The sequence below is a fragment of the Cyprinodon variegatus genome, unplaced genomic scaffold, assembly GCF_000732505.1.
Source record: "Cyprinodon variegatus isolate N-32 unplaced genomic scaffold, C_variegatus-1.0 Scaffold447, whole genome shotgun sequence".
NCBI lineage: Eukaryota > Metazoa > Chordata > Actinopteri > Cyprinodontiformes > Cyprinodontidae > Cyprinodon > Cyprinodon variegatus.
Genome location: NW_015150900.1, coordinates 604,488 through 618,406, shown reverse-complemented (window position 1 = coordinate 618,406; position 13,919 = coordinate 604,488). Strand labels below are relative to the sequence as shown.

The window sequence follows — 13,919 nt, the reverse complement described above, 5'->3', positions numbered from 1 at the left end:
ACCGGGTGATTTGGTGGGTGGTGGGGGGGAAATGTCACAGTAGCCATGTTCATTTTTCACACAATGTTAAAAGCAGGAATACTTGAAGGTAACATAAGGGGAGCTGGCTTTGCAGCACAGAGGCTGAGCTCTGCTCCCTGGATTATATTTCAGCGTGTAGATCTTATCACAGCTTCACCAAAGAGCTTAAAAGAAAACTACGGCGTTCAACTTGCTTGTTTATCTCCTCATCTTAATGACAGAGATTACTCTTGTTTTGCGGAGCTGGAAGATAAAGTCATAACACGGTTACAAGCTACAGCACTCTCACTGTCTTCTAATAGATTTAAAGTGCGGTTGTAAATTATTTAGATGAGATCTTTCCAATGCCTGGCTTTCCTAGAGAACACGACTCAACCCGTGTCCCGTTCTGCGTCCTAATAGCGTCACATTGCCCTCATGAATTGTATTATTTGGATTATTGCCTGTGATCAGCCGTTTATTTTAATGAGGCCTCAGGGAGGGCTTCCCTGGATCCACACGCAGACCCTCGCTGTTGTTTCAGTTTTACAAGGGAGGGATTCCTGGGATCCCTGACCTCGGTGAGTGAAATACGGGGCCCTTGGCTAGAACTCAAGCCTGCCGCTTAACCGGGGGAACCCAGACACATGAAATGGCGGTAATAAAACCAGAGCCCATAAATTGTATTGGAGGGTGGGAGGCCTGCTTGTCTCTGCTGTTATGTCAACACTGACCATAATTACAGGGTAATAAGGACACGCTCTAAGTGCTAAATCAATGGTGCTAACAAACTGTTATTTTTAAAGCTAGCATGTGATTGACTGCTGAAGTGCAGAATGGGGTAGCCACAGGCGGGGTGTCATGTGGCTGTGAACTGAGGAGGACATGCCGATTGTATAAAAGGCCCTCATCCATCATTATTGATCCCTCGCTTACTGTAAAGTGTTTCTGTGGGGGGGGCATGTTTACTGTATTTCTGTTTTTTTTCTCCTCTTTGTTGCTGCATACGCATATTTGCGCGTTGCTGACAAAGTAAATAAATTAGGAGGCTCACAACTCATATGAATCCCATTAGTTCGAGGGAATTAATCTCGGAGCGTGAATCTTTCAGTGATGTCTGCAGACCTTGATGGGGATGTTGAGCCTGTTGATGCATGAGTTAGCAACACACAGTGAAATACATCTTTTTTTTTTTTCCTGATGCATTTTGCTTTTTTAAGCTAACATTTTTCTTGGTGGAAGCAGTTTTTTTGGACATGCTGTTAACCTGCAATGAAGACTGGACAATTTAGCAATATTAAACCATGAGTAATGAAAAGATTCCCAGAAAATAAAAAATAAAATAATCATATAATTTACAAGGGTGGATTGATTATTTATGCTTAAAATTCAGTAAGTTTGGCTAAACAATCTCAGGTCTTCGGCAGTTAAAACGTCAAAAGTTCCTATGATGATCAAAAAAAAAGATCAATAATCTTTTTTGTCATTGTGAGACGATAATTAAACTTTCTGGGGATAGAAATTTAAAACACTCTTAAAAATTATTAACGAGAATCCTTAGAGAATACCCTTTGAAATATAAAACAACCCTCAGAAGCAAAAAGGTGAAATATTAGATGTTAAACAACATTAAGTCTTAGATAAAATGCTAAAAAAAATAACATTAAAGAAAAGTTGATGTCTATTATATGAGAACAGGTGACTTTTACTTGGAAAACGGATTTCACCAAGATTAATAAATTCATTAATTAAGGCTAATTTCTAATTTTTTTCCTACCAAATCCGGTGAATTGATTACCCCCAAAATGTTTCATTACAAAAACGGCAAAAAACACACAGAATTTTTTAAAAACAAGCTTTTATTTCAATTGTACCATTAGGAGGTGACCTTAATATAAAGGCCCACAAAATTCAAGCTGTGGAAATGCTTGTTTGAAAAATTTTCCCGACAAACAATAAGAATATTTCAAACTAAATGTTAGCAGATAATGGTATTTCACAGTCAGATAGTTTATTAGTTATACATATTCATTTAAGAACAAAAGACAATTAACTGATTTCATCCCAAAGCTATGAGAGTCCAAGTTCATAGGCGCATTGGTGGAAAAAAAAATCCAGATTTTTCAAAATATTTCATCTTTATTAACAGATAATTTGATTGTCTTTTAATAAATAATAAATTATTTAAATAAATAATACATTTGACTACAGCCCTAGTTGTAACTATAATTTCCCAATGTAAGATCAAAACTTATAGGATCAATTATTTTCCTTTTAAAAAATGACATGTCTGTTTGCATTAATAATAAGACAGTATCTGTGTTTTAATTAACATCAAATTGCACAAGTTATTATAAAAATAAATTTGCTAAAATTAAACACTGCAGTTTTGAAAAAACTCACATTATCTTTAGAAAAAAAAATGTAAGCGTGGCTGAGGTGTTTTTTAAATTCAAAATCTTAAATTTTGCAAAATCACACGACTTATGTAATCTGCAGCCTTACCTTACTGCCCTGTTAAAAGAGAAAGAAGAACATTGAGGTAGTTGGAAGATGATAGTGCTGCATATTTGGATTTATAAGGAGACTAGTTATTACATTTAGTTCATGACGATGAGCACTAGAATCGTGAATGAAATACGTTATGGTTATATCTCATGTGTTTACATCTGTTGCATTCAGGAGTTTTCATGTAAACAAACGTATTGATGTGCAATTTTAGTTGTATTTCTATATATGGAAATACTTCAATTGCAATTAGCATTTTGTGAAACATAGTTTTGCACACGTTTTTATTGGAAACAAAGCTAATGACTTCTGTATTCAAGCCGATTCTTTATGTGCCACCATGATCACCATTACAGTCCATTTGGAAGACTAAAATTTCTGTTCAGGATCTAAACACACCCAGCATAATACTTCCATCACTTTACCTAACAGTGGAAACAGTCTTCTCAGGTTTATAAGCTCCCTCCTTCTCCAAATGTAACAGTGATCATGTCTTTTATTTAATCGAAGCAGGAAACATATTTCCTAAAAACAACCTCTGATTAGCTTCAGTCGGTCAGAGGTGTGCGTTCTGCTATTGCTTTGTGTTTAATTACCATATTTCATATTAAAACACATTCAGATCTTGAACATAGATCAGGGTCAAGGGTTATAAGGTCACTATACACCTTAAATGTTAAATTCACTTCATCCAATTTCGCAAATTCACAACATGTCATCTCAAGGCACTTTACAAAGTTACAGTTCACCAGATCATCTAGTCAAACTGATTCAAAGTTTTCCATCTAAGGAAAACCAGTTGATTGCATCGACTCATTGTTTCGAAGGCAATCCCTCACACTCAGCATGCTTGTAGCGACAGTGGTGAGGAAAAACTCCCTTTTAACAGGAAGAAACCTACAAATATTCCTTGGCCTTATTTTATAGAAATGCATCAAACAATATCTGTAAAACAATAACTGCATCTGAGGAATTGCTCTCAGATATAAATGAAAAGTTTAAAAAACAGTTGACTTTTAGAGCTTTGCTGAGGAAGATATGAGCTGTAGAAAATATTAGCTTAGCAGTATTAAGTATTATTGATCAAAATCGGGGCTGATGGATCGGCCGGACAGTTGATCGGTACTCCACTCTTTTTTAAAAGATGGCTCATACGGGCCTCTGGAAATTAAAGCCATTGCAATTAGTTTCCTTTTAATTCTTTATATATTCAATGATTTTTATTGAGTTTCTTATGGTGTCAGATGCAGCAGCAACGTGTTTGAGGCATGGCCTTAAAATGCATCTCCTGGTGGGTCTTGAATATTATGACTCATTCTATCAAAGGATTACTAAACCACGACATCATCATCCCCATCTGGGCTACTTCAAAACTTTTAAAGACATAGACATACATTTTCTGAATTTGATGAAAGCAATAAAAAGTTATTCTCTCATTATTCTGGCTTTGAGCAAAAAGAAATAATCTTGATTAACCTAACTGACCCAAAACTTTTATTTTAATCTTGAGACAAAATCTTCAGGCTGATCAGGAGTCACTTCCATCACCCTGGGCACTTTCACTATTTCATATGCTGTATGCTTAGATTATAGAAATCATTTTTCTTGTGACTTTCCAACAACATTCAAAACTTAAATTTAAAGTTTATTCCTCCGAGCATACGAGGAGTGGGTATGAGATCATTCTTTAACGTAAAGCTTTTTTCTCTGTCAGACTTTATGAGATTCCTTTCTACAGACATAATCAGGCGCAGCCTCTAAATGTTTGTGTGCAGCGTTTTGTCTTGAAATGACTGTAAATGTGCTAACAGATGCATATCTAAGGGTGTTTAGCCTGGAGCTATCTGGGTTCAGGAAAGACTTTAGTTGTGGCTCGATGAGGAGGACAATGGGCCATTCTGGAACCTCTGGTTTAAAGGACAAATATCCTAATTTATGTTTCAGTTAATTCATATCTGGAATGTGTTTTTAATCTTTATCTGTTGTTATACTAGTATTTTTGTTTTTTAAGTGATTCAAAGAAACCCACAAACAAATGAACTAAAAATGTAATTTAAACTGAACCAGGCTCTTATTTATACTGCAAAGTTCGCTTAAAAATGAAATTAAATATTCTTAAATCTAATTCATTTCTTCTTACTTTTGAGAATTGTACTAAAATGCTTCTTAAAACTCTATATTAAATGTGTTGTTTGAAATAATTAGCTGCTTAAATTACATTACTCTTGAAAAGCCTGTAACTAGTAGATAAAGTTCAAGGTGAGCTGAAGTGTGTTATCAAGACAAAAATATATTTTTTTGCAGTGCAAGTAAGAACTGCAATGAGATTCTAACCAAACCATAGCTTTGTGTGCAAACCTAATGGTTTCCTGACCTCACAATTAAAAAATCTTCAAACAGCTGTATATTGATTTTAATCCTACATGAGGAAAAGTTGAGAATTTTTGCTTTCAGCCAGATGATCAGCAGGGTATGTGAAAGGGGCGGCCCTCTGCAGTTCGATATCCTTTACAGACAGAAATGTTTTTCTCAGTCCAATTAAAACACTTGAAGTCAGAGAGCCATTGGAGATTAAATAAATTTATCAGAGATTGTAAACTGAACTTTAAACTCTTTACAACAGTTTTCTGTCATTGAAAGACAGAAAAAAAGGAAGCTAAGGACAGTGGTTCCCAGACTTTTCTTGCTGGGTCTCTCTTTGGTTTACAAAAAAAGTTTTCACACCCCATTGATTAATTTCCAGCCCCATCTTTTCCAACAGTTGACCAAATAACAGTTAACCGCAGTTAATTACATATTATTATTATATTATTTTTTACTTTTTATCTTACTGTTTAACAAAATTCAACATTACTATCAATAATTTCAAAGCAAAGTATAAAAGTTGGTCATTTATTTGTTCATTTCTGTTACACCGTGCCCCCCCTAGGGAGTGCACCTCTTAATTTGGGAACTACTGTGTCGTATTCCACCGATTTTTTTCCATTTGAATGTTTTTTTTGTTTTGTTTTCAGAAGCAGGTTTTTTTTACAAAAGATGAAGAGAAATCAGCAATGTCATTTTTACTATATAGAAAGATGTGCCATATTCTCCCACTCTATTCCTGGCCTGTATTAGCTTGATTTGCTTGCAGTTCACCTTTTCTCTCTAATTTTCTTTCACCTCTTACGTGTCCGACGTACTCCACACTGAACCAGGAGGGACGTCCTGCATTCTTGCCGTCTAATTTATGTATCCCTAATCAAAAGACTCGAGCTCTACAGGTCAGCTGTCACATTCCTGTATTCCCACAGGCACTGATGGGGAACGGCAGGATGGAGTGGGAAGAGATTTATGGTACAAACCTAGTCCAGGGTCCTTAAAACTCTGGCAGGCGTTGCTGCCACCCTCGCTTGTCCTCCCTCCTCGCTTCCTTCTCTCCTTTTTCCTCCTCCCAACCAGAATCAGGAGAAAGAGAGCAAGTCAGCGGGCTCAGCCAATCCGACGTGAGCTCCTAAGGTAGAGCCTTCATCTCTCATTTGGCACAAAGTTGCTGCTGGATTGGGTCAAGGAGAACATGGATACCACTGACACCTTGTGGTGGAATCAAGCAGGCCTGGAATGATTTAAAGCCCTCTGAATATTTAAGTTCTGATAACTACTATTTTATTAAAAAATACTCTTTTTGCTACATGTTCTCCTTTAAAGGAGTTCCTCTATTTTTTATAAGCAAAGCAATCTCATATCAACATTTAGAAATCTGATTTAAAAAAAAGGAAACATGGTCCAACAATTGGATGGAAAAGTCAAGCAACAGAGATAAGTGTGGAAGGAGGAGGGGTTCCTCTTTTCTTTAGCGTGAACTCTGTCACACAGCAATTTAAAGACCCCAAGCTGCTTTTGTGGCCATAGACACCGAGTCACTATAGACAGGCAAGACATCCTATTTACCACCCAAAGTAGCAGGGGGCGAGTCTGGGGTCCGGGGTCATGCAAGAGGCAGCGGTCATCCCCCGGTCAACTACAGTAGGTCATTATTCAGCCCAAAGCCAATCGCCCAGAACCGCGTCCGAGCAGCCCACCCCCCAATCCATTCCGCTTAATTATTATAAATGAGGGGCGGCATAAACAGCCATCATTACAGACACTCAGTGGCATACACAAATCCACTTTAAATTGCTATTAAGTTAGGAAGCGATCTGTAATCCCAGGCGTGCGTTAGAACGGAGCAAGTAGGCTTTCTTTTTATTAAATCTCCTCGTCCCTGAGATATTTTCAAACGTTCTCGCGCTCTGTCATGTTTCCAATTTGGAACCAATTCGCTGATTTAATTAAAAGCCCACTTGGAAAAACGGACACCAAGTAGCCATTCTCATCTCTGGCTATGCACTTTTTTAATCTGCATTTTATTTTTCAATAACTCTGTATTGACATAGTTTTAGGAAAGCAGTGGTTTAGACCACCTTTGTGTTCTCTCTCTTCTCTCTAGCTTTCTTTTGTTGTCTGGGTTGTTCCTTAGACACAAGTATTTTTTACTCCTTTCACTACGTCTGTACTTGGTGCTTATCTCTTTTTTTTGTTGCTTTTCAAATATATTTACTCAACTTCAGTTTCTTTTTTTTTCCTTTTTACAACCTATTTTAAATTTTAATGTAAAAATGAGAAAGAAAAAGTTTGCATGGGTTTCAAACATTTTTCTCAGAAAAATCAGAATTCTACCATGCATTTTTATTCAGCTCCTCATTGGTTGAATAAATTGCAGATTCACTTTTTAATGCAATTATAGTATTTTGGGATATGTCCCTATCATCTGAAAAAGGATTCTTCCTATCCAATATTGGTATCAGATATTGGTCTGATATCCGATACTAATAATGCCAAAAAACTATTATTAAATTCTTTTAGCCAGCATCTAGAATGTCTGATATTGGCGTGCTGATAGACACGCTCCTCTGATTAAAGTTTAACTCATCCGTTAATCCTGTATGGGTCTGTTGTTCACTTCTTTAGTAATATCTCTAGATCAAGTCATTTATTTTTATTTTACTGTGCAAAATAATGTGGTATCGGTATTGGTTCATTTTATTAAAGCTGCAATATCGGTATCGTATTGAAAATTAATAATTTGTTTTAGGACACTCCTAATCTGAATTACTTAAAGATCCTCAATAGGTTTCTTATTGGCTTAAACTGGGACCAAGGCTCCACAGCATGATGCTGCCACCACCATGCTTCATGGCATAGATAGTCTTGGTTTTCCACCACTCGTGTTTTTTTTTTATGTTTCATGCTGTAGTTTTAGTTTATTTTTCTCATTCGAACTCCTTCTCTTTCAGACAGATCAGATTTATGGAAAGCATGAGTTATAGCTGACCTGTCGACCGATTCTCCTGCCATGCTTCCCTTAACCCTTTAAAGCCCGATCCAAGAATAAAACAAAACAGAAAATTACTTTTTTTTTGGTTTGTCCAAAAAAGTCCTTATTTGCCCTTTTAGCAAAATATGTAAAAAAGAAGAAATAAATTTTTGATATTAATAATTTATTACTATGCGATAAGTCAAGATTATTTTTTGTGTAGTCTTCTACTGGGTGTTTCAGGTATATCTGATTGTGTACAATAGGATTTTGAGCAAAGTTTTTACCATTAAATTGTGCAAAAGGTGTCAGACGCAAAACATTTCAGAAACCGTATGTATCAAATACGATACATTTGGCATTTTAGGGTGAAATTCTCTCCTTGCCCATCCATGTTAACTATGCAGAGCTATAGCTTGGTAGCTGTTTCATCTCTCTCTGTTTTCAGATGATGACTTAAAAACATCTCAGTGCTTGAAATATTGTTTTATAACCAAATTTGATTTAAAAACTGAATTTCAGTTTGTTCCTTGGTTTGTTTGATGCCGCTTCAATGAGCAGCTGGATTTTATAATGCTCTACTTACTTGCTCATCATATCAAATAGTAGTAAACATACTGCATGTTGAACCTTGTGGGTGAAACTGCACAAAATGAGAAAAAAAAGGTTCTAGAGGTATTAATATTTTTTGGTTGGAGCACGGACTCCAAATCCCCTCTAGGAATTATTGAGTTTGTTCCTGGTTTGCTAGGAAGTGTGATGGGTGATAGGTAAAGGGCTTCCTGCAGAGACCTGCAGTGCATCTGGTGAGTCTGTGCAGAGAGGATAGAGGAGAGGAGACTAAAAACAAGCAGGAGAGGATGCAGGCAGAATGCCTGCTGCAGGAGAGATGGGAAAAGAGCAAGCGAGCGAGAGAGATGGAACGGGAGGAAAAGATGGAGGGGGCTGGAAATGTGGAAGGAGGGAGAGATTGTAACAAGCAGGCGGCGGGTTCAGCGGCAGGGCAATGAGAGACTTCCTGCGCTCCATCACGCCCAAGGCCTGCCTCAGTCAGCTGGTGGCCGAGCAGAGATGCCTCATGTGTCAGGCTTATTAGCGCTCTCCCTAGTTTGTATGCATTTGGGATTACATATGAGTGGGTGTGAGTTTTACCAGGGTGGGTGTTTGAGTGAAAAAAAATAAGAAAAAGAGAGGACTGCTGTTTTTTTTCTTTCCTTTTTTATAAAAAAGGTGGACTATCAGGAAGGTTTTACAGGAGTGTTTTGTTTTGCTGCATAATGGTGGCGTGACACCTGCCTTGCTTGTCTTCCTTCACCAACCTCGACTCACCTTCTCCCCACTGCCGGCTGGAGGAGCTGTCAGTCTGTCCTCTGCTCGCGCACCGTGAGCGATGGGCCTATCAGGAATGCCGCCATTAGCCAGCCCCCTGAGTGGTAAATAAACGATCGCGCCGGTACACTGCAGGTGTTGTCATAGCAACCCACTCTCCATGCCTGCCCCGCCCACGCTCACTCCCAGCTATCTCAGCGGAGGAGTCACCGGGAGGTCAGTAAGTCGACGCGCGGCAGCCGCCACGACACGGCGCTGTTGGACCCCCCCCCCCAGTGCTCCACTCAGAACCCAGTTCCCAGTTCACCCCCCCCAAAACACTCACACAACCCAATCCGTCTTATGTTTAACACTTCTAACTTGTTCAGGTCGATGGTATCTAATTTTTAGATCCCAAATAACCCCAAAGTCGGCAGCAGCAGGAGGACGTTGAGAGAAGGGAGAATGTTTTCTGTCATTTGGGTAATTCACTCTCCGCAGCTTCTGGAATGTCCCTATTACAGCAGGTGTACTCTGGATGAACCCATTTCAAGTACGGGGAAGATGGACTCTGCACGCCTGACAGCCTCCCGCCGCCATCGGCGCCCACTCTGCGATGCAGCAGTTGTATTAAAATGGCGGCGCTGATAATCCAAAAGACCTTTCTGAGGGAGAATTTGAGACCGGCTGCACAGATGGGCGGCGGAGATAAATAAAACTCTCTGTCACTACGGTCGGTGGAATAGAGCTGCGACGCCCCCAAGGGAGAGCAGAAATGTTTTGCTCCCCTCACTCTGATGTGCCTTCCCTCCTCCTCTCCCCCTGTCCGTCTGTTTCCCCTCTCCTGCTCCTTTCCAACAGGAACCAGGGCCAGCTTTTTGGATTTTCCCTCTCTGGTCTGGTGGGAAGCATAAAAACACCATTTCAGGCGAACCTTTTCCCTTCGTTAGGAGCAGAGACACTGTGAGAACAACCCAAGTTAGCCCAACATCCAAGTCAGAGCTGAAAACGATGAGGCCCGGGCGGACAATCTGCTTATGTCTGTTTGTGCTTTAAAGACTCTTGTGGTTTATCACCGTTGAAGTGTTTCATCCATCCTTGCTGTCCAGGAAGCGCTCATTAGCTGCAGGCCTCATTCCTCTGGCTGCAGAGAGGTGTCAAGTCCTGCAGATCACCTAAACCTCTGACACGGAGCGCTTTATCATGTCAGGATGTGTTTGTGCCTCTGCAACTAGAAGCAGAACCATCCAGTGTTCACTAATGATTCGTTTTCCTGTCGGTGTTTCATCTCCAGCAGCCAGTTTCAATCCGCCAGAGAACAGAGAGGATGAGCCGGCAGGTTGGCTCCTCTGCTGGGAGTTCAGCTTCTACAACCCCGATCAGTCATCAATAACACATTTTAGATTCGATATTCTTAAATATATTAAATAGATAGATATATTATATTAGTGAGTATTTATATTATAGTAATATCAATAGCAGAAATATTGACTAATTTTGACTCATCTTTAAAATGCATCTATTTTTTCTTAGAAAACAAGAAAAAAAAATATTTACCAACACTTTTTTCGCCTTCACATTGTGTGAACTTACAGCTTGATAGTTTTAGGCAAATTAAAACATTCTTTTTACATTTTTATATTAAGCTTGAAAAAAAAAATCCCCTACATTTAAAAAATATGTTTTTTCATTTTCATTTTCCTTCTATAAATATTGGGTAAAAATGTTTTATGATCAAAGTAAATATTTCATTTTATTTCCATATTTTACAGAACACCTTTAAATGTGTTTTGTTTAAAAAAAAAAAAAGAAAGTTCCAAAAATAAAATTAAAAATTTCTATTTTTCCAAATTGCTTCTGGTTTTTCATGCAGAAGATATTAAAAAGTCCCGTCGTATGTTTTGTGTCTTTCCAGGAAAAAAGCGTCCTGACTTTATTAGTCTGGTGAAAGAAGCCAGCTGTGTTGATTGCTTTTGAGCAGTTAAAAAAAAAAAACGTTTTGTTTTAGACACTCAACGTCTTGATTGCCTTGTTTGCCGTTTTGCCCAATTTTTAATGAAAACCCTTGAGGCTAATGAGCCCCAGTGTGCATTCGGATATTGTGAACGGCTGTTTGTTGGAGGCGATGGCGAGTCTCCTGCATGTCCTTCGCTATAACCGACTTCACGCAGAGGAGAAAACTATTTTTATCACAAAGTTTATGCAGTTTTCATAGCCTGTAAATTCCTTTGGCACATGTGGAGTATTTGCAGCTGAAATCCTGCAAACAGCTTTTAAAATCATGTAAAAGCATTAAAGCCTTTGTTTGAATTTTGCTTTGTTTACTCATTCCTGAACTCCTCAGAGATCCCATCATTTGCCTCCCTTTGTCTCCAGGAGTACAACATCCACGGCTGGTGGGTTGGTGAACTGAACGGCACCGTGGGTATCGTCCCCAAGGACTTTCTGCAGCCCGCCTACATCCTTTGAGCTCCAACAGGTACCCACGCACTCTCTTATCATGAGCATTATGGACCATTACTGTGGCCTAATACACAGAAACAGTCCCCCTGGTACTCATCCAGATTGCCACTGAAGTATATTCAGTCGTTGACCTGCCGTTTATGGCATCTGCTGGCTGGGAGAAGTACTGCACAAGGCAATCAGAGAGCCGTAATGGCCAGAGCTTGTGAATAAATATGTGCAACGAAAGCCTGATTACAGCCACGGTTGTCCTATTTAAGAAAATGATTCTGTGATACAGTTAGATAAGCAGAGCTTTAAATGAATTATTAATGCATGTTTTACTGAATATTTATTTTATTTTTCCATTTCCTCCACAGTGCTGTCAGTGACACATCCACACATAACCGCACTGACTGATAACGACACAGTTTGTTCCCTCGATGTCTGATGTAAAGCCTTTGTGTTTCTGGGTGGTGGAATGTACCGCTGCACATCATAAACCTTATTTATATGTCTGCAAACTCCGGTTATTTGAAAACTGGAACTTTCATTTTGGATATATTAACACCACAAATAACTCATGCAGACTGTTTACATAGGATGGCATTCAGCAGGTATCAGGATGAGCTACACTTGGCTGAAGATGTTTTTATTTCTTTTCTTTAAGTAGAGAATGGTTTGCATGTTGAATAACTGAAATAAAGCACCACTGTTTATTAAATTTAAATATTTAGCTTTTGTTTTTATTTTCCCACTAAATTATGAACACCAGATGGCAGCACTGTTCCAATAAGTAAAGCTTAGATTGAAGATATAATGAATAAAAAACTGAGGAATTTTTGAAGAAAACATAATTTAAAATAAACCTTTTCTATTATTATAATTTTTTTATTTTGCTTCCTTCATTTTGATCATATTTATGGGGTTACATTGCTGCAAGCAGGTATTCACACCCCTGTACAGTTACATGATAAAACTGTGCAGAAGGTGAAGAAGTTTAGATCCAGCCGGACCTTCGCAAATTAAGTAATGAAAAGGAAAGAAGAGGGATTTTTCGTCAGAGCATTAACCAAGAAACCAAAGATTTCTTCAGACGAGTTTCAGTATTTTCTTGCGTTATGAAGGTAAAAAAACAAACGAGGAAAAGGCTGCAGCTTCCAAATGCAATCAGTCATTCAGGTCTTAATAAAAGTGCTCAACAGAAGCAGCTCTTGGCTAAAAGTATGAGGCATCTCAGATGAAACCTTTCTAAAAAAAAGAAAACATGCATTAGAGACTCAGATCAGGAGAGAAAAGAAATATTTCCTACCTATAACTCATCCAAAATAGACCTAATTAGTATAAACTAAGAGTGAAGGCCTTCCTAAACATCCTGAAGGAAGAAACAATGTGGGGATTAGGGCTGAAAAGATTAATAGTGATAAATCATTGAATGAAATAATCAACTGATTTGGTAATCGAAATCGAATTGCAGTGTAAGGCCTACTGCCCTCATGTTTTGGATTGTTTCTCAGCTTCAGCACACCCAGATGATTGCAGTTCACCAAAGCGTGTTAATCTGCTATCCACTGATATCAGGTATGTGATCAATTGATAGCAGTGCTGCAACCAGTCTGGGATTGGTTTAGATTTAAAGGTTATGTGCAGGGAAAGCTAGTAAGGTGCTGGTGTGTGAGTTGGGAAACACCCAAGAAATGCAGGGCAGTGAATCTCGAGGACCAGGGTGAAAAAACACTGAGCTAGAGGAACGGTACCTGGAATAAAACATGCAATTAATAACCTGTATACAGCAGTTATAAAAACACAATTCTATAGATAGAAATATCAAACATATATTCCATTGAAGATTACGTTTTTTATATATTCAAATGTGTTCGAACAAATTTTTTTTGATGGTTTGCAATTAATTAAAAATGCATTTTTTTTTTTTCTTTTTTCTAAATTCCAAGTGTTTGATTATTTAGAAATCTCAATCTACCAAAAGTGTCTATTTTAGATTAATTAAAAAACAGATGTGTATAGAGCAGGGGTCCTAAGACCTGCTATCCTGCATGCTTTCGTTGAATTCCTGCTGCTGCAGTTTACTCAAATAAACAGGAGGCCAACATGTCAATCCGGTAATCTAGAGTGGAGACAATCCACAGACCCACGGACCCAGAGGACCAAGGTTAAAGGCAGTGAATTTACATAGAATACCTATACAAATTGTGTGGTGAAGGGTGGAGAAGCAGCCAGTGGTGAACTCCCCGCTGTGCAAGCAGAAACCACCACCTGAACCGTGTGCAGTCTAAGGTGCATAGAGGGCCCAAATATTTCATTTTAT

At 38.5% G+C, this 13,919-nt stretch overlaps 1 protein-coding gene across 1 annotated transcript in view; it reads left to right on the top strand.

The window, feature by feature from the left end:
* skap1 (src kinase associated phosphoprotein 1) overlaps nt 1-12,446 on the top strand; it is a 50,892-nt gene extending 38,446 nt beyond the window's left edge. The window contains exons 12-13 of the mRNA XM_015389077.1: nt 11,528-11,630; nt 11,974-12,446. Of these exons, the coding sequence (XP_015244563.1) occupies nt 11,528-11,620 (93 nt within the window). The 3' untranslated portion in view covers nt 11,621-11,630; nt 11,974-12,446. The remainder of the gene's footprint in view (nt 1-11,527; nt 11,631-11,973) is intronic.
* Nucleotides 12,447-13,919: the final 1,473 nt, after the last annotated feature.